General features: G+C 42.0%; 1 protein-coding gene across 11 annotated transcripts in view; it reads left to right on the top strand.

The window, feature by feature from the left end:
• TANC2 (tetratricopeptide repeat, ankyrin repeat and coiled-coil containing 2) overlaps positions 1–19,830 on the top strand; it is a 193,489-nt gene that overhangs the window by 93,511 nt on the left and 80,148 nt on the right. For all 11 annotated transcript variants that reach the window (XM_053363720.1, XM_053363716.1, XM_053363718.1 and 8 more), the window contains one exon: positions 15,153–15,263. In XM_053363720.1, the coding sequence (XP_053219695.1) occupies positions 15,153–15,263 (111 nt within the window). The remainder of the gene's footprint in view (positions 1–15,152; positions 15,264–19,830) is intronic.

Raw genomic sequence — 19,830 nt, 5'->3', positions numbered from 1 at the left:
ACCTTTTTGTGTTCTTAACTTGTTTTGCTGTTTATATTGTACATCACCCTGAGATGATAGTGCAGAAGGCAATAAATTGATGATGATGAAGTTGATGATGATAATAACAGCGTATGTATATAAAAAAATAACCCCTTCCCCACCCACTGGATCATACCAAAGCTCATATGGTCCAGCATCCTATTCTGACTGTGGCCAGTCAGATGCCTATGGGAAGTGCTCAGGCAGGACATGAGTGCAACATCACTTTCCTGCTAGTGGTCTCCTTCAACTTGTATCCAGAGGAATACCCACCTCCCAATATGGGAAGAGAGCACACAGTCATTGTGACTAGTAGTCATTAATAGACTTATTCTTCATAAGTTTGTCTAAAGGTAAAGGGACCCCTGACCATTAGGTCCAGTCATGGCCAACTCTGGGATTGCGGCGCTCATCTCGCTTTATTGGCCAAGGGAGCCGGCGTACAGCTTTCAGGTCATGTGGCCAGCAGGAATAAGCCGCTTCTGGCGAACCACAGTAGCACATGGAAATGCCGTTTACCTTCCTGCTGGAGCGGTACCTATTTATCTACTTGCACTTTGACGTGCTAGGTTGGCAGGAGCAGGGACTGAGCAACGGGAGCTCACCCCGTCGCGGGGATTCGAACCACCGACCTTCTGATTGGCAAGTCCTAGGCTCTGTGGTTTAACCCACAGCGCCACCCGCATTTGTCTAATCTTCCCTTTAAAATAATCACAGTGGTGGCCACCATGACACTGTGCAGTTATGAATTACATAGTTATGAATTACATACTTTTCCTTAGTTCAAAGTAGTACTTGTTTGTGTCTATCCTTCAGCTTCATTGGATGAATCAAGGTGGCTTTTAGATTGAGTCTAAGCATTGTTGAGTCCCCTAATTTGTTTTCAGTCCCAAGCATCCTTCAATAATTTTGTGTTGCATTTTTCAGTTAAGATTTTGTACTATGGCAATAAGAATAAGGCTCATTAAGGCTCGCAGAATAAGCAGATCTAGAACCTGAGCTATGTTTGGAGTGGTCTTGGCTATTTAGAAATGGATTGCTACATGTCTTGAACTATTTGAATCAATAGCACTGCAGCACTTAAAACATTTTAACACTAAAGGCCTCTCATTGCAGTATTAGATAGTAACTGGTTAGTGTCCAGCATGTGAGTCAGCTTCTGGCAAGAGAATTCATCATTATTTAAGTGGAGGGGGGCAGGAACACTTAGCTTAATCTGCAATGGCTGGATGTTTGCTTTATTTAAAATCAATAAAAATTATCCTGCTGTGGTCAGCAATAAAAAGCCTTGTGGTGAAACTTGAGGAGGAGTACAGGATAGTGGGGCAGATTTGCTGCCCCACATCCAAGCAGCCTGCCAGAAAGTCTCATTACCATTGCTGTCACTGTCCCCATACCCTTCTTTCACCTTTAGTACAACTAGAGAGCCAGATTTGGCTCAGAGGCCACTCAGTTATTGAACCTTACACAATGCGGAAACCTTATACTGCAGAAAAGGCCAGAAGCAAATATTAGACTGCATGGATACACTGTTGCCCAGCTCCTGTTCAATTCAGCAAATAGGAGAAAATTCACAGAAGGTTTCCCCCTGAATGCCTTAATTTGTCCCTTTTAGTCACCGGTGCAGATGTAAAGCTGGGGATCCCTTAATCGTGGGATTGCTCACTTCTTCCTCACTCTGGTGTCTGTAAAAATGGTAATATTCCAGTAGACGTTTTTGAGAAACTGATTTTTGAAACTGACTTTTACTCTAGGATGCTGCTTTTAATATTTTGGTGTAACTTTGTTTTCATAATTTTGATTGCATTGTTGATATTTTGATATGGTTTGTAAGGTATATTGTTATAGGAAGATAGGATGGTATGCCACAGCAATGCCCCCCACAATGAAAAGCAACCTCAAAGACAAGATAGCTCTCAATTCTATTGTCAGCTGTAGAATTCCATGCAGAGTGAGAAGGTTGAAATCTCATATATATATTGTGGATTTCAATACTTCTTCTGTTGACCTTTGAGGCTTTTCACGTACCTCAGGTATGTGCGTTGTAGATTAGACTATCAAGCTACAAACCTCTTTTTTTAAAAAAAATTAAAAAATACCATAATTAAGCTTATTACTTTTGAGAGCTGACATGCTATTTTTCAATTGTACTTTGTTAAATAATGTTTCTAAAAAAGAAGTCTAAATAAATATTTCCTAATTAAATACCAGCTCAATCATAAATGGCACGTCACAACAAAATAATGTAAATAGAAAATGCAATTATATGATTAGCAAGCTAAATGGATTTAAGTATGGAGTAAATCACATAGAATCAAGAGATTAAACTGCTTCAGCAACAAAAGCATTAAAATGTGTTTTTGTTCTCGCTTCTTGCATTAGGAATGGTTCCGAAAGTGATCTGCTACTCAGCCAAAAAGGGATGGGTGGATGGAAGAATGCAAGCAGTGCCAAGAAATGTTTACTGTTGGCGTATTGAGTAAAAGTGCATCCTTCTTGCAGACCTCAGCTTCTTGCTCTTGCTACACTGCAGGCCTAAATCCTTTCCTTGATCCTGCCTTGCTCTTGAGTCTTGCCTAGCTGCTCATTCCTGGCTTATCCTGTGGCTTCTGGACTGCTGCCCATGGCCCAGACTTGTCGCTTTTTACCTTAGCCTGGTGCGCTTTGTTTATTATTGTTGTTGTTGTTTAGTCGTGTCCAACTCTTCGTGACCCCATGGACCAGAGCACGCCAGGCACTCCTGTCTTACACTGTCTCCCGGAGTTTGGTCAAACTCATGCTGGTAGCTTCAAGAACACTGTCCAACCACCTCGTCCTCTGTCGTCCCCTTCTCCTTGTGCCCTCCATCTTTCCCAACATCAGGGTCTTCTCCAGGGAGTCTTCTCTTCTCATGAGGTGGCCAAAGTATTGGAGCCTCAGCTTCAGGATCTGTCCTTCCAGTGAGCACTCAGGGCTGATTTCCTTCAGAATGGAGAGGTTTGTTCTCCTTGCAGTCCATGGGACTCTCAAGAGTCTCCTCCAGCACTAGGCCACAGCAACTATGCTGATTGGAGTTGATGGAAATTGTAGTCAGACAGCATTTGGAGGGCATCAGATTGGCTTAGGCTGCTTCACCTCTTATAGCACTGACTCTCTCCTGAGGAAGGACAAAATCCCAACCCAACGGCTAGGAAAGTGCAACTGTTTTGAGGTGGAGGAAGGCCCACCAATCCCATGTTTGTTGAATGGGGTCTCTTTAATTCAAAGCATGGGCTCTGTGTCTGAGCTACAGCTCCTTTTCACTAACTTAAGCTGGGCTTACCCAGTTTCCTCAGTGCAAAGCCTAGTTCTCATCTTGCTGATGCTTTTCCTCATGGGAACATGGCTGGACCCTCCCTTAGTGTCATCACTGAGCAAGGCTTTGAGGAAGTATAAGCAAAGGACAAGAAGTATCCCAACTTTGCTAGTCTCAGTTCTAGTAAAGGTAAAGGGACCCCTGACCATTAGGTCCAGTCGTGACCGACTCTGGGGTTGCGGCGCTCATCTCGCTTTATTGGCCGAGGGAGCCGGCGTACAGCTTCCGGGTCATGTGGCCAGCATGACTAAGCAGATCGGTCCCTATTTATCTACTTGCACTTTGACGTGCTTTTAAACTGCTAGGTTGGCAGGAGCAGGGACCGAGCAACGGGAGCTCACCCCGTCATGGGGATTCGAACCGCCGACCTTCTGATCGGCAAGTCCTAGGCTCTGTGGTTTAACCCACAGCGCCACCCATGTCCCAGTCTCAGTTATACTTTTGTTGAATTTCTGGTAGTGATTGTAATGGATGCATTTTTCAGTGCGGCTTGTCATACCAGAAGGGATTTTTAAAATCAACTGTTAACTTTCTCACACTGTCCTATTTAGCCCTAATTGGTTGCTGTTAACATATGTTCTCTCACATTTGTACACCATAATTAGGCTTTTTGAGGTTATGGTTTAGGAATGATAGTTATAATGATTAATAAAAAAGTGCATTTTAAAAAAAGATATTGGTGCTGATATAATGCAAAATGAAAGCCCACTAATTCTAAGTGAGAGATGCTTGCCATCATTGCTTTTGGGAAGCAAGGTCTCTGAAGTTGTTTCTGTGTATTCTTACTATATGAAGAATTCTCATTTAGTTGCTTATGGTTATCCTAATAACTTTTCCCAACAAGTTTTTGAGAAAAGGAGATAACTATCACCATAACAAATCTCAGAAGCCTGTTGCCTGCAACTCTTGTATACATAGCTTGTGCAAGGTCTTGCAAATTCAGATGTAGAATACAATATACCAAGATGAAAGATAAACAAGTGTTATTTATGCATTTCTTGTGGCCCCCTGATTTCTGTTAAAAAGGACCTGGATTCTAAGAGAACTCATGCTGAATCATGAGTTAAAATAGATTTTAATCATGAGTTAAAATAGATTTTATGAGGTGGCCTTATAAACAGTTTGTGTTGTGCCATTGGGTGGGGTGGGGTTTCCTGTTCAAAAGATAAAAGAAAAGAAAAAGCACACAGAAACACACAGATATCCATTGGGCCCACCCAAGGTTTTCAGAAGTTCAGCCATTGTAAAATCATATTGAAAACCTGTTGGGATTTGCCTAATTTTGTACTTTAAAGAAGCCACATTCTGCAAATATTTTCATGGGGATTTATTGCAAAAGGGAAAGTGAGGTAAGAAAAATGTGATCCCCACATATGCTTTGGAAAAGTTTCCAGTCAAAATTAGAATCCATGCTTCATAAAGAAAGGGACATTTTTAGCAACTTTCAGGTGGGGATGGCAGAAATCCATTAATTTTAATTGGTGTCTCTGTGTGTATGTGAATCTTGTTTTCAGTTGAGGTGGCACAAGGCCACCAGCTTCGCTGCTCTTTCAAGTGCTGGTGGAATTGCAGTTAAATCAGCCCTGCAAGATTCCTTTTTGCTGCAGAATGGCTCAATCGAATTGACACCGCATTGTGACATTCCTTTGTTGCTGGATGCCCAACTGACATCCATGGCATAAAGTGCACCAGCTAGAACCTATAAAGTGCACCAGCTAGAACCTCTCCACCCCACCCCCTCCTGACTCCTGGATAGGCCTGCATTATCCATGCTCTGATAATCTCCAAACTGTATGCGGTTCTAAACGTTATGTCCAGAGCAGTGTTTCTTGAACAATCTGTGGGTGAAATTCTTTGTCTGATTGTGGCAGCCGTTTCAGCAGGGTTTACACAGCTTTCTGCTGCTTCCATGGTCTAGAACCAGACAGAGGCATGCGTTATTGCTAGATACCACCTGCCATTTACTGAAAACGTTTTCTGGAGAGAGCTTATGAATGCCGTTACTTGCATTGAGTCTATAAAGAGGGCAGGTAATACATTGAAATAAAACAAATGGTAGAAATCAACAACAACAACAACAACAACAACAACAACAACACTTTATTATTTATACCCCGCCCATCTGGCTGGGTTTCCCCAGCCACTCTGGGCGGCTTCCAACAAAACACTAAAATACAATGACCTATTAAACATTAAAAGCTTCCCTAAACAGGGCTGCCTTCAGATGTCTTCTAAAAGTTTGGTAGTTATTTTTCTCTTTGACATCTGGTGGGAGGGCGTTCCACAGGGCAGGTGCCACTACCGAGAAGGCCCTCTGCCTGGTTCCCTGTAACTTGGCTTCTCACAGCGAGGGAACCACCAGAAGGCTCTTGGCACTGGACCTCAGTGTCCGGGCAGAACGATGGAGGTGGAGACGCTCCTTCAGGTATACTAGACCGAGGCCATTTAGGGCTTTAAAGGTCAGCAGCAACACTTTGAATTGTGCTCAGAAACGTACTGGGAGCCGGTACGTGGCGAAAGGAAAGAATGCTTTTGTGTTTTCTCCTCTTCCTCTCCCTCCTACCACACAGCATTGTATCGGCTCTCAGGCTGGACAAAAAATTGCAGAAATGCACAGGCCACCCCAGAAACGTGTTTTTTTTGTAGATGAAGGACAGGTTGGTTGAATTGTATTTCCCAGTACCTGTATGGGAGACCTCTTGGAAATCACATGTATGCCATCTTGGCCTTCATGGTGTAAAGAAGGTGGGACATACCGTATTTTTTGCCCTATAGGACGCACTCTTTCCCCTCCAAAAATGAAGGGGAAATCTGTGTGCTTCCTATGGGGCGAATGCAGGCTTTCGCTGAAGCTTGGAGGGTGAGAGGGGTTGGTGTGCACCTGCTCCCTGGGGGCGCGCTGAATGTAGCAGCCTGCTCCCTGGGGGCGCGCTGAAGCAGATTTGAATGCAACAAATAAGCCCTTCTGCTTACCTGTTTAAGAAAGCTGGAGGGGCCAGCCAGGTGGAGATGTCAGTCGCCAACCTAGCATCCAGAGATCTCCACTGAACCCGTGCCACTGGACCCGTACCTGGCTAATTTCTAACACTCTGTACAAGTAACTGTTAAAGCTGGTGCTTCTCAGTGCTTTGAAGTGGGACCTGCCTGTAAAGTTACTCACTCTTTCAGAACCTGCTTCTAAACTTGTCTATGTTTCAAGTAATGCTCTGTCCCGTGAAAGAGAAAAATCCCTTGGAAAGGAAGAAACCCCTTGTTGCGCAACTGGGCGTTCCCTTTTGATGGTCTTGCACCATATTGAAATAAGGTCAGCAAACGTTTTCAGCAGGGAGCCGGTCCACTGTCCCTTAGACCTTGTGGGGGGCTGGTCTATATTTTTGGTGAAAAAAGGAACGAATTCCCCACAAATAACCCAGAGATGCATTTTAAATAAAAGCACACATTCTACTCATGTAAAAGCATCAGGCAGGCCCCACAAATAACCCAGAGATGCATTTTAAATAAAAGGGCACATTCTACTCATGTAAAGCCACCAGGCAGGCCCCACAAATAACCCAGAGATGCATTTTAAATGAAAGCACACATTCTACTCATGTAAAAGCATCAGGCAGGCCCCACAAATAACCCAGAGATGCATTTTAAATGAAAGCACACATTATGCTCATGTAGAAACATGCTAATTCCCGGACCCTCCGTGTGCCAGATTTAGAAGGTGATTGGGCCGGATCCGACCCCCGGGCCTTAGTTTGCCTACCCATGGTATACGCTGACACAAGAAAGGGCATTCTTTGTATAGATGGCCTGACTCTGCAAAGCCCTTCCTTTCCAAATCTAAACGATGCTATCTCTTATCAATTTTGGCACCAACATAAAGACTTACTTATTTACCTCCTAGGCCTTTGGGTGATTCATTGGTCTCTGCTGCGGTGAAGCTTATTTTATTGTGCTGTTATTTTTATATTTTCAGCCTGTTAATGTGTTAATTGGTGCTTTATTTATTGTTGGCAGTTATATTGTTGGCAATTATTTTATTACCAATCAGTTATAATGCACTCTGGGATCTTGAAGAGTAGAATAAAAATATGTTAAATAAACAAGCAAATAAACTTACCCAGGAACATGTCAGGATGCAAAGTTTTAGAAGCACGAAGTTTGAGAAGCTGTATGACAGACCTCTCTACTTAATGATGAAAACTATATTTATTTTATAACACTCTTCTTTTCCATAAAGCCTATGGTTTATTTTATTTTTAAAATAATCCCTGAGGTGAATGAGGGCAAAAGAGAGAAAAACTAAATTTGGAGGTGAAAATGAGTTAGTCACAAATATGTATCAAGGATATTTGGACACTTTTAATAAAATATTGAAATGCATTCATTTAAACAAGATGCTAAAAACGCTTTTATTGTATCCAAAGATGTAAAATGGGAACAGAGGAGTACAAAGCAATGCTGGAAAAACGCCCTTGGTTTGTGTTGCTTAATTTAGCCTTTCTTCTGCCTAGTGACTAAAGTGAATCATGCAAGGTTTAGCTGTATAATTTGTGAAGCAGTTTTGAATTCAAGAAATATGAACATTTGGTGTGTTTTTACTACTTATAAAATTATAGTCGTATTCTTAAAAACAATTGTGATTTTGTGATCCTTAAATAGTTTGTAAACCTAACTCTTGGCTATAAAGTCAATTAGCAGCAAACTACTAGCTTGAACTGCAAGGGACCAAATACAAAAAAAAATTAGAAATAGATTTAAAAGCAAATGTGAGGAAAATAACCCAGTGCAAACTGGAAACTTCTTTTCCTTTCTTTGATGCATTTTCTAATTCAAACTAATAGTTTATATGTTAAAAATATTTGTAAGATTGTTTGCATTTCTAATTAAAAGCTAAAGGTTGTATTTCGGCCAGCAGAAAAAGAGCCTTTGAAACTGGTAGTTAGGCAGTATTTTTAATTAATGCAGCAGATTTCTGACATCCCACTCCCTCTTCTAAACAGATACCTTCCTCAGTTTATTTTTAAAATAAAACTTATTTGGCTAATAGAAGTGTTTAGCTCTGAGTTATATATCTTGCCATATTTTGGATTTTCTCACTAGGAATTAAGAGCAACGTGGCATCTGCTTGTGATAGATTCCAAGACTGGATCATTCCATAAGCAGTTGAAAAAGGAAATAAATCACCCATTCTTATGACCTTTAATGAAGGAACATACATACCAACATGTGATTTAATCATGAATTTTGATTTAAAATAATGAAACCCTAGTGTAGCTTTTCCAAAACCTATGGGCAGTGCGTTTCAGTGATCCAACATGGGGGGGACGGGGACCTGAATCTGCGAAGTAGACTCTTAGCCTATGTAGATTTGTGCTACGAAAGCATAAATTGATCAAGACAATATCTGTGCTTGTAGAGTAAAATAATATTGCTGTGCTATATTAGAAGCAAAAAAAAACTTGTTCTGATGAATTGGAAGAGCCGCAAAAAGATTCCATTGAGCACATGGATTGACAATATGGTCAGACTAGCCACATACGAACGAATTGCATGTCCACGCAAATTAAGAATGGATAAATATGAAGAAATCTGGAAGGAATATTTAAGTGATAAGGCGGACGGTGGTAGGAAGTAGGGGGATGAGAGGTGGGGAAATATTGTTAAAAAGGTGTAGTCATAGGTATATACGTACTCAAATGTTAAATTGTGTTATTAATGTTATTGCGGTTTTTGTTGTATGTATTTTTTGTTGGTGTTTGTATTGAAAAAATGATTAAATAATTTTATAAAAAATTAAAAAAATAGCTGGCTAGTAGAAACTAATGCTTGCCTACAAGGCCAGCCATAACTTAATACACCCCTGTCTTTTATACATAAGCCTACTGAGTTCTGAAAGTAAATAATTTGCCCCAGAAGTTTGGATCTTAAATCAGGAGAGTAGGTCTGGGATAAAATTTGAATCTCATTTTATTTGTCTCTGAATATTAGAGAATTAGCATTTCGTGTTTTCTTTAGATGGCATTCCACACCATTACATTTAGGTCACATTAATTTAGATTTTTCTTCTTTAAATTAGGGGGGGGGAGCGCAGATTTATTCCCCTGGAATGTTGTTCTGCTGCTGAGAGAACTATCCAAAGATCTGTTCTTTTCTGGTTTCAGGTTGTTCAGTATATCAAGAACATTACAGATTTCAGAGTGCTAGTTGAATCTACAGGCATTATATTAGGAAGCTTGATTGCCTTACTCCTTATTGCAGTCAAATATGTAATCACAAATCAAGGGATCTCTTAATTGGATACCTGCAGATTATTTCCTGGAATGGTGGTTATCTTTTCTGAGTTATATAGATTCATATGCAAGACCTTAGAGGCTCAAAACTATTTTTATTTTGTATGCCCTTATGTAATGGGTTGTGATGCTGTTACGTTTTCCTTGTTAATGGTGTTCCTTATTGATGTTCATTAGTCCTTTATATTCTGACTTCCTGGTGCCTCTATTGCTTACCTGTTATGCTCTATTGCTATTTAGCTCTTCTTCTTTTTAAGTGTAGGCACTTCCTATATGTAACAGAATAAGGATCTTCTTGTTTTTTGTTTTGTGTACGGTAATTATTGTATGACTTATCGAAATAATGTAAAATTAACAAGCTTGTTTTTTTTAAAGGAATGTACTTTTAGCCTCACAATAACCCCAGAGTTAGGTTATGCCACAAGAGGATGTCTTTTCCAAAAACCACAGAGAGATGTGCATGGCTGAGCAAGTCCAGCACTCGGTTCTTTACACCATTCTGACTCACATTGTTTAACGTCTGTAATTGGATCTTACAAGTTGATGATGTGTAACTAGCAATTAATGTGCTGCTTCTCTGCAGTGGATACTAGAGTTCCTTTAAAGCTTTGCTGGGGTCACTCAGGGACTTGTTCTTGATGTTAAGATATTCTCTCTCTACACATCTCTGGGTGACATCATAAGTCTCATAGGTTTCAGTATTGCTTATATGCTGATGACACCCATCTCAGCCGCTCTAACGTAGAACTCCCCACCACCACCATATCTGTTGCTTGCTCTCTTTATATTTTTGTTGTTGTTTAGTCGTTTAGTCGTGTCCGACTCTTCGTGACCCCATGGACCAGAGCACGCCAGGCACTTCTGTCTTCCATTGCCTCCCGCAGTTTGGTCAAACTCATGCTGGTAGCTTCGAGAACACTGTCCAACCATCTCGTCCTCTGTTGTCCCCTTCTCCTTGGGCCCTCAATCTTTCCCAACATCAGGGTCTTTTCCAGGGAGTCTTCTCTTCTCATGAGGTGGCCAAAGTATTGGAGTCTCAGCTTCAGGATCTGTCCTTCCAGTGAGCACTCAGGGCTGATTTCCTTAAGAATGGATAGGTTTGATCTTCTTGCAGTGATCCATGAAGGGGCTTTATATTTTATGTAAACTTTATATTTGGGTGCTTGATTGCTTTTCCCAACTCTTCTGTTCTGCCTCATGCTTATGCTGCAATTTCAAACACACTTAGTTGGGCATAAGTTTGGAACGTAAGTTCCACTAAGGGTAAATATGCTTAGCTGGGTGCTGTTATATGTTTGGTTCCTGCAGGTTTTGTCTACAGAGCTGCTCACATAGTTTTAGTTATATTTGCTGTTTTTTTGTTGGTAATAAGTTCCATGCCTGCCCCTTTCATATTCTGTATGCGTTGTCGCCTTTCTGTGTGTTCTTAGGTCCAGTAACAAGCTTATCCACTGGGATACATGGGTCGAGTCATCTTGACCACTATCGTTGTAGATCCAACAGTTATAATAATTGCTCAGAAGAGTTTCACTGATTTACAGTCTGGGCTACTAAAATGCCACACTTCTTCTAATAATAAGAGGCTAGGACAGGAAACATGAATGTGATGAGTGCCACTCATGTGCTTAATAATATAATAAAAATAATAATTTATTATTTGTACCTCGCCCATCTGGCTGGGTTTCACCAGCTACTCTGGGCGGCTTCCACAGAGACCAAAAATACACTAAAATGTCACACATTAAAAACTTCCCTGAACAGGGCTGCCTTAAGATGTCTTCTGAATGTCAGGTAGTTGTTTATCGCTTTGACATCTGATGGGAGGGCGTTCCACAGGGCGGGTGCCACTACCGAGAAGGCGCTCTGCCTGGTTCCCTGTAGCTTTGCTTCTTGCAATGAGGGAGCCGCCAGAAGGCCCTCGGCGCTGGACCTGAGTGTCTGGGCTGAACGATGGGGGTGGAGACGCTTCTTCAGGTATACAGGGCTGAGGCCGTTTAGGGCTTTAAAGGTCAACACCAACACTTTGAATTGTGCTCGGAAATGTACTGGGAGCCAATGTAGGCTTTCAAGACCGGTGTTATGTGGTCTCGGCGGCTGCCCCCAGTCACCAGTCTAGCTGCTGCATTCTGGATTAGTTGTAGTTTCCGGGTCACCTTCAAAGGTAGCCCCACGTAGAGCGCATTGCAGTAGTCCAAGTGGGAGATAACGAGAGTATGTACCACTCTGGCGAGACAGTCTGTGGACAGGTAGGGTCTCAGCCTGCGTACCAGGTGGAGTTGGTAGACAGCTGCCCTGGATACAGAATTGACCTGCACCTCCATGGACAGCTGGGAGTCCAAAATGACTCCCAGGCTGCGCACCTGGTCCTTCAGGGGCACAGTTACCCCTTAAAGATCTTCACTAGCTTCACGTTTGCTTCTAAGCACAAATCAGAGTGTTTGCTTTGACCTGTAAAGGCCTAAACAGCCTAGGACCTGGGTATCTGATGGAATGCATGCTCCTATTTCCCCGTTTTTGTTTATTACTATAAAGAAACATACGGGGATATACATCAGTGTTGAACATACTAATGTGAACATGTTAGCAAAACACCTCTAGAATTTCTTCAGAATAAAGCAAAAACAAACTCTTTTGCCTTAATCATGCAATACTTGATGAAGCATGGCTGCTTTTCTCTGAATTTTATCCTTCTTTCTCTTTGTTCTTTCAGTCCAAGATAATACGGTAATTTTGTCATCATTGCATATTCTGACATTTTGTTTAAGCGGTCTTTCGCAGAAGGTGTTTATGTTATTTCACATACAAAACCGCTGTTGTCATATAAAATACTATTTCTTCATGTCATTGATGGACATACCATCTATAGAAATTAAAACATTATTTTTGATATCAGTATTCTAACTGGTGTAATTCTTTTTGAAAACATGTATAGTTTTTTCATTGCTTGATCAAATGTCAATTTATTAAAATGAACTCCTCCAATTGTTGAGGACTCAGTTAAAGGTCCCACCTGCAGAGTTGAAGTACTTTGCTAACATGGACATAGCCTTCTCAGTTGGCATCTTGTTTATGGAAGTTCCCCAAAAAACTGTCCATCAGGCTCATATTTGACCATCACTTTGGTGTCAAACACTGCTTTATTATTTGTTTAAATGTCTTGACTTTTGAGATTTGTCAGGTGGGTTCAAGTTATTGTTTGTAAGCTGTCATAGGGACTGCATGGTCAAAAGGTGGCATAGAAATTATGAGCAATGTTTATCACTTCACCCCAAAGTCTCTTAATTAAATGCTTTGAAGCAGTCACATGATTGCTTTGTCACAAGCTCAGCTCAGCCTACAGATTTGTCACACCAACTTTTGTCCTGTGACTTGCAGGGCGAATAAGCAGAAGGCATGCTTTTCTTAAATTTAAGTCCTGGTGCCCTTTAGGTCACTCAGAGGAGCATTTTAGGCCATCACAAACAGAGGTAGGTTAAGATGAGATTGCAAACTTCCCCAAGATCTGCCAGTGGGACTCATGTGGAAGAGGGATCACATCCTAAGTATTTCAGTTAAACCTAGTACTCTGGCTCTCCCAAGCTAGTTTTTCAGGTCTAACAGATGCTTGTTTTATGAAATAATTTGTGTATTATAAAACAATGGAGTAATTTAGTTATGATTTTATGTACTATCAACATAGTAACTTAGTTATAAATATCTTTTTTAAAAAATATTTTTTATTAAGGATTTTCTTGTTTTACAGAAGTGTAGTGCCTCGTATTTTTTTTCTTCTTCTTCCATGTAACATTTTTACAAATCCGTTTCATTTGTTGAGGCATTAGGGGGAGAAGAAAAAAGAAAGAAAAAAGAAAGGGGGTGGAGGGAGGGGAGATGGATGGGGGTGGGGTCGGGTGGCGGTGTTTCTATTATGTTTAATGTATGTAGAGTTTGGTGTCAGCGTTGCTTGTGTTGTTCACTTGTGTTCCTTTGGTGGTGAGAGAGGTTGGGGTTGGCCTAGGGTGTGATTGTTTGCTTGTGATTGGCTGTGTGTTATAAATATCTTCAATCTGAATTCAGCAATCAGCACCATTTCTTTCATGTTTGACATGTTTTAAACAGTAACTATGAAGCTCTAAAAAATTGTTCTAGAAATCTGTTCACTACCCACACAAATGTGTAAGTCAGCCTTTGGGAGGCTTGCGTCTTCAACCTGCGATGAAGTGGAATCTGTTTAAATACTTGAGCTACCTTCTTTGGCATGCAAGTTCACATGATAGGCTGCCTCCCACATTGCTTCCTTGCTTTAATTCAAAGAGGTGAATGATTTAATTCTTCTTTTTCTTTTTAAGGAACAGATTTTCCCATAATTTAATCATAGCAAATTAATCTTCACTAAATGTGAAGATTGTATATTCTTCCTAAATTGAAATTTGCACGTGCTGTTTTTCCTTTGCATAAACTTTCTCCTGGGAAGGTGGTGTCAGGCTAGGTAGCTGCTGGGTTGCTATAAAGATAGTAATTTTTCAGACGCTTGAAAGCTCTTCAACGTTGGTTTTAGAACATTTGTTCAGATACTTTTTTTTATCCTTCTAGGGTCTTTGGCCAAATAGGTTGTGTGGGTTTTTGCATGTCCTACAGGAAGAGATTGCTTTCATTTCACACATTAATGTGACGCGGTTATACTGTCTTCTTTTATCTGAACAAATTTTTTTTTTCCTTCCAGTAGCACCTTAAAGACCAACTAAGTTAGTTCTTGGTATGAGTTTTCGTGTGCATGCACACTTCTTCAGATACACTCTGAGTGTATCTGAAGAAGTGTGCATGCACACGAAAGCTCATACCAAGAACTAACTTAGTTGGTCTTTAAGGTGCTACTGGAAGGAAACAATTTTTTTGTTTTGACTATGGCAGACCAACACGGCTACCTTTCTTTTATCTGAAAAAGCTAAAGCCTGTCTAGAACATCAGAGTACAGTCTCATAAGGCCTCCATTCAGTAAGCAGAAATTGATGGTATTATTTGCACAGTTACATATTTGTGTGCCCTTAGGATTGTGCGGAAGTTGTAACTGGAAGGAGTCTGGTACATGGTTCTTTTATTCAAAGTGCCTTATAGAATGCTCAGTGAAATATGGTTCCTTTAGATTACAGCGGAGGGTGAATTATTCCCATCACTTGTGCATGATCGGTCCAGGAGACATAACCTTTAGTATGCAATTCTAACCATACTTATATTGGTGTAAATCCCATGGGAAGGAGTGGAATTTGCTCCTGAGTAAATATGTGTAGGGTTATGCCATTAACTGTTTATTTCACCTGGAGGTGGTTTCTTCACATAAGTTTTCTCAAAAGACAGCGTGGAAATTTGCATTTTTAATATGACCCACCTCTTTTCTGAGAAATGTAGAGTTCCCTTTTTTGGTTTTATAAAAGGGAACATGATCTGGGCCTGACATAGTTTGTTTAGCTAAATGCTTCCATGTGTTATTTACTGTTCACTTTCTCATGACCTTCCTTTGTGTTTCCCTTCTTCTTAAGCTCCTCTAAGGAAGGCAAAATTTGTTGAGAGCCCTCGAATTCCAGAATCTGAACTTGGCTCACCAACTCTCACTTCTGCACCAAAACTGGACCTTGATGCCTACTGCCCTGGTAAGCATGCATGCAAAGCCCTCACTGCATTCAAAGAGAAACACCATTTAGACCTTGATAAATAGCTTGCAGGTTTTGTGTGCTTATCAAATCTGGCAGTTTTAAGTTTTGGCAGCAGTTGCTTACAGTACTTGATGTTTGAGTTCTTAGGTGTTAAATTAAGGCTTTCCAGAACTGAAATTACTTTACAGCCAGCATTATATCTCTGCTGGCTCATGTCATGGAGAATGTTTGGAAAAGTTACAGCATTCATTTTTAAAATTGTTTTTAAGATACATTGTGTTGCTCATTCCCTGTGTGGCCTTGGGTGTTGGAGGTTGCTACAGGGGCTGCTTGGGTGCTTCTGGGTCAGGCTGCTACAGATGTGAAACACTGGTACCAAAAGCAAAGACAAAACAGTTTTATTTGCCTATTTCCCAGCCAGAGGTAGGGGACATGTTGTGCTCCATCTGGGGTAGCTTGTCCACCTTTGGTCCCCACTTTGCACTTTGCTCTCACCTGTGGCTCCTAGAAGCTCTCAGCATGTGACAGCAAACACACCACAGGAAACGGCTTCAACTGGCTAGCTAAACTAGGTGAGGATAGTCAATGGATCTCAATCCCTTGGTGAGTTAGGGATTTCCCCTGCATGTGAAGACAGGCTCTGGTGGATTGAGCAGACAAGACCAATAGTGGGTCCAATGGACAAGAAGATAGTTTCTGCATGTTCTGTAGAGAGAGGTGAGTGGCCGATGGAGCTCGTCAAGCTGGGAGAAGGAAAACTCTGGTCCTAAACCTCCACTGCCTTGTGGAATATCGTTGGGAGAAGAAAAGGCTAAGGAGTAAACCCTACACAAATCCAGAGTCGAGTTTCTAAGATGATTGGATGGCGCCTTGCATGCCTCCTTCCGGCAATTCCTGCAGCCAAGCTGGTGCAAATGTATTGCTCTGCTTTCCTTTGGACCACATCAGCGAGGCCAGGAAGGGGTCTTGTTGTCTGGGCAGCCCAGGACCCCCATACACACTACTCCATACATATTTACCATCTGTGAAAACAGTGGATGAAGTCATAAGAATTGACAAGCTGAAACAGAATCCAAACAAGATGAATGTGCTTGTACTCAAACATACTGGTGATCTAGGTGAAATGTTCAACCTGTCTTGGATGGAGTGGCATTTCTGATGAAGCAGGTTTCTGTCTTGCAGTATTCTTCACTGTGTCATTTTTCCTGGATACTCGGGTGAAGGTGGCCATTAGGGTGCCTTTTATCTACTCCAGTAGATATACTGGCTGTGTGTGATCTTTCCTGGAGAAGTTGAATTTGGCTTCAGTCATCGGTCCTTCAGTTGCCTCAAGGATGGACTAGTGACGTTGGCCTGGCAACTTCATTAGTCCAAAGTGTGATAGCCTGACCTTTGTCTGGCACTTGTTGTTGTTGTTTAGTCGTTTAGTCGTGTCCGACTCTTCGTGACCCCATGGACCAGAGCACGCCAGGCACCTCTGTCCTCCACTACCTCCCGCAGTTTGGTCATACTCATGTTTGTGGCTTCAAGAACACTATCCAACCATCTCATCCTCTGTCGCCCCCTTCTCCTTGTGCCCTCCATCTTTCCCAGCATCAGTGTCTTCTCCAGGGAGTCTTCTCTTCTCATGAGGTGGCCAAAGTACTGGAGCCTCAGCTTCACGATCTGTCCTTCCAGTGAGCACTCAGGGCTGATTTCATTAAGAACGGATGCGTTTGATCTTCTTGCAGTCCATGGGACTCTCAAGAGTCTTCTCCAGCACCATAATTCAAAAGCATCAATTCTTCGGCGATCAGCCTTCTTTATGGTCCAGCTCTCACTTCCATACATCACTACTGGGAAAACCATGGCTTTAACTATACGGACCTTTGTTGGCAAGGTGACGCCTCTACTTCTCAAGATGCTGTCTAGGCCTGTCATTGCCCTTCTCCCAAGAAGCAGGCGTCTTTTAATTTCGTGGCTGCTGTCACCATCTGCAGTGATCATGGAGCCCAAGAAAGTAAAATCTCTCACTGCCTCCATTTCTTCCCCTTCTATTTGCCAGGAGGTGATGGGACCAGTGGCCATGATCTTCGTTTTTTTGATGTTGAGCTTCAGACCATATTTTGCGCTCTCCTCTTTCACCCTCATTAAAAGGTTCTTTAATTCCTCCTCACTTTCTGCCATCAAGGTTGTGTCATCTGCATATCTGAGGTTGTTGATATTTCTTCCGGCAATCTTAATTCCGGCTAGGGATTCATCCAGCCCAGCCTTTCGCATGATGAATTCTGCATATAAGTTAAATAAGCAGGGAGACAAAATACAGCCTTGTCGTACTCCTTTTCCAATTTTGAACCAATCAGTTGTTCCATATCCAGTTCTAACTGTAGCTTCTTGTCCCACATAGAGATTTCTCAGGAGACAGATGAGGTGATCAGGCACTCCGATTTCTTTAAGAACTTGCCATAGTTTGCTGTGGTCGACACAGTCAAAGGCTTTTGCATAGTCAATGAAGCAGAAGTAGATGTCTTTCTGGAACTCTCTAGCTTTCTCCATAATCCAGCGCATGTTTGCAATTTGGTCTCTGGTTCCTCTGCCTCTTCTAAATCCAGCTTGCACTTCTGGGAGTTCTCGATCCACATACTGTTTGAGCCTTCCTTGTAGAATTTTAAGCATAACCTTGCTAGCGTGTGAAATGAGTGCAATTGTGCGGTAGTTGGAGCATTCTTTGGCACTGCCCTTCTTTGGGATTGGGATGTAGACTGATCTTCTCCAATCTTCTGGCCACTGCTGAGTTTTCCAAATTTGCTGGCATATTGAGTGTAGCACCTTAACAGCATCATCTTTTAAAATTTTAAATAGTTCAGCTGGAATACCATCACTTCCACTGGCCTTGTTATTTGCAGTGCTGTCTGGCACTTACAGGCAGGAAATTATTACTGTCTATCGTATGTCAGTTTGTTAGCATCTTGGCTGTAAAACGGTTTAGGACTAATTTGCCTTATGGATCAATTCCTCCTATATGGACTTGTTTGGGAATTAAAGTCAACTTCGGAGGCCTTGCTCTTGGTGCTGTCTTAATATAGCCACAAGTGCCTGTGAAAGGCTGGCCTTTTTATGTGGTGGTGTCATAGCTCTACAGTGCCCCCCCCCCCGTCAAAATCCATAAGACTCTTTCTCTGTGCCTTTTCCACCAGAAATTGAAGACACTTTTGTTTCAGTTGGCTTTTAAGGTATAACTGCATTGTTTTAACAATTTTATCTTTATTTTATGATACCGTACTATCTTGATACCTATACAGTAGTACAATAGCAGCATAGAATATTACATTAGAGTGCTTCAAAAGTGTGTCCTCCTCCTCACACAGAAAATCTCCCAATGCTTATGTGAGCGGACTGAGGAGTGGATTTGGGCGATGGCCAATTGCTAGGGCACCCTCTGCACGGGCTTTAGAAAGATACCTGCACCTGACCAATCCCCCGTCCCGCTCTCTGCCATGCTTGATGCTCATGGGGCACTGAGGCTGCCACTCAGCTAGGTCGCTGAGTTATTGGTCCTTTGTTCCAGCCTATCAGCAGGCAGTGCTGAGGAGCTCTGCCCTACGCCACTGCCCCCTTGCCAGCTCATGCTGCTGGCAGCGCTGGCGACAACATGGAATAGGAGGGCAAGTGGGTTATCAGCTGCAGACCAATCAACAGAGTGGAGTTACAGCTCTCCAATCACCTGGACAAAAATAATTGAAGTTTTTATAAGGTTATGAAGAATAAATATTAGGCATCACATTTGTTTGTGTGGGGGCCCCAATGGAGAGATAAAAGCAAAATACTTTACAATTTGACTAAATAAATGATAAAGAAGTGAATAATTAAATGTATAGTGTAATGGGAATTGGGGGTTGCTCGTGCGTAAGTTGCCGCCACTCTCTGCGAGGCTGCCTGGATAAACCTTCCCCTGGCTGGACAGTCCTGATTCCGCGTCTGTCTCAGTCACTGGCAGAATCCGTCAGTGGGCGTTTCCTGAACTTCTTCCAACATAAAAGTTCCTTGACGGACAGTCTCCGCCTAGCCTCCCTGCGCGGAAGTCTTCTGCGCAGGGTGGGTGTGGGCAGTGGAGAACCCGTACTCTCCCCACTAGTCTCTGGTGAAGAGTCCTGGAGCCACCTCTCCGAAGCCCGCCTCTGCCCGCCTTTCTCTCTGGTGTAACGCTGATTTCCTTCCCCGGTCGCTGAGTCTCCTCCTTTCCTGCTGGGACCTTCTCCGGCATCGCTTGGGAGCCCTTCCTCCACTCCTGGCTGCGATGGCAGTTCCCTGACATATAGATTGAATATATAATCTCCTAGGAGATACAAGTAAGAATACTTATACTGGTTATTTTAATACATTAATAGATATTTTACAGTGTTGCCCAGATATGTGTGGATTTGTATTTTCCTGCATCATATTATACCAGTAAGACACAATCCAATTCTATAAGCATATTGCTCAATTTGACCATATATACTATGTGCCATACGCTAATTAACCAGTCATCCAGTGTCAGAGTCCTTAAATTAGAACAAATAGTTATTCATTCTGCTGTCAATAA

Source organism: Podarcis raffonei, chromosome 13, assembly GCF_027172205.1.
Source record: "Podarcis raffonei isolate rPodRaf1 chromosome 13, rPodRaf1.pri, whole genome shotgun sequence".
In the NCBI taxonomy this organism is placed as follows: Eukaryota; Metazoa; Chordata; class Lepidosauria; order Squamata; family Lacertidae; genus Podarcis; species Podarcis raffonei.
The sequence above is the reverse complement of the archived record's forward strand: the minus strand, read 5'-3'. Positions and strand labels throughout refer to the sequence as shown.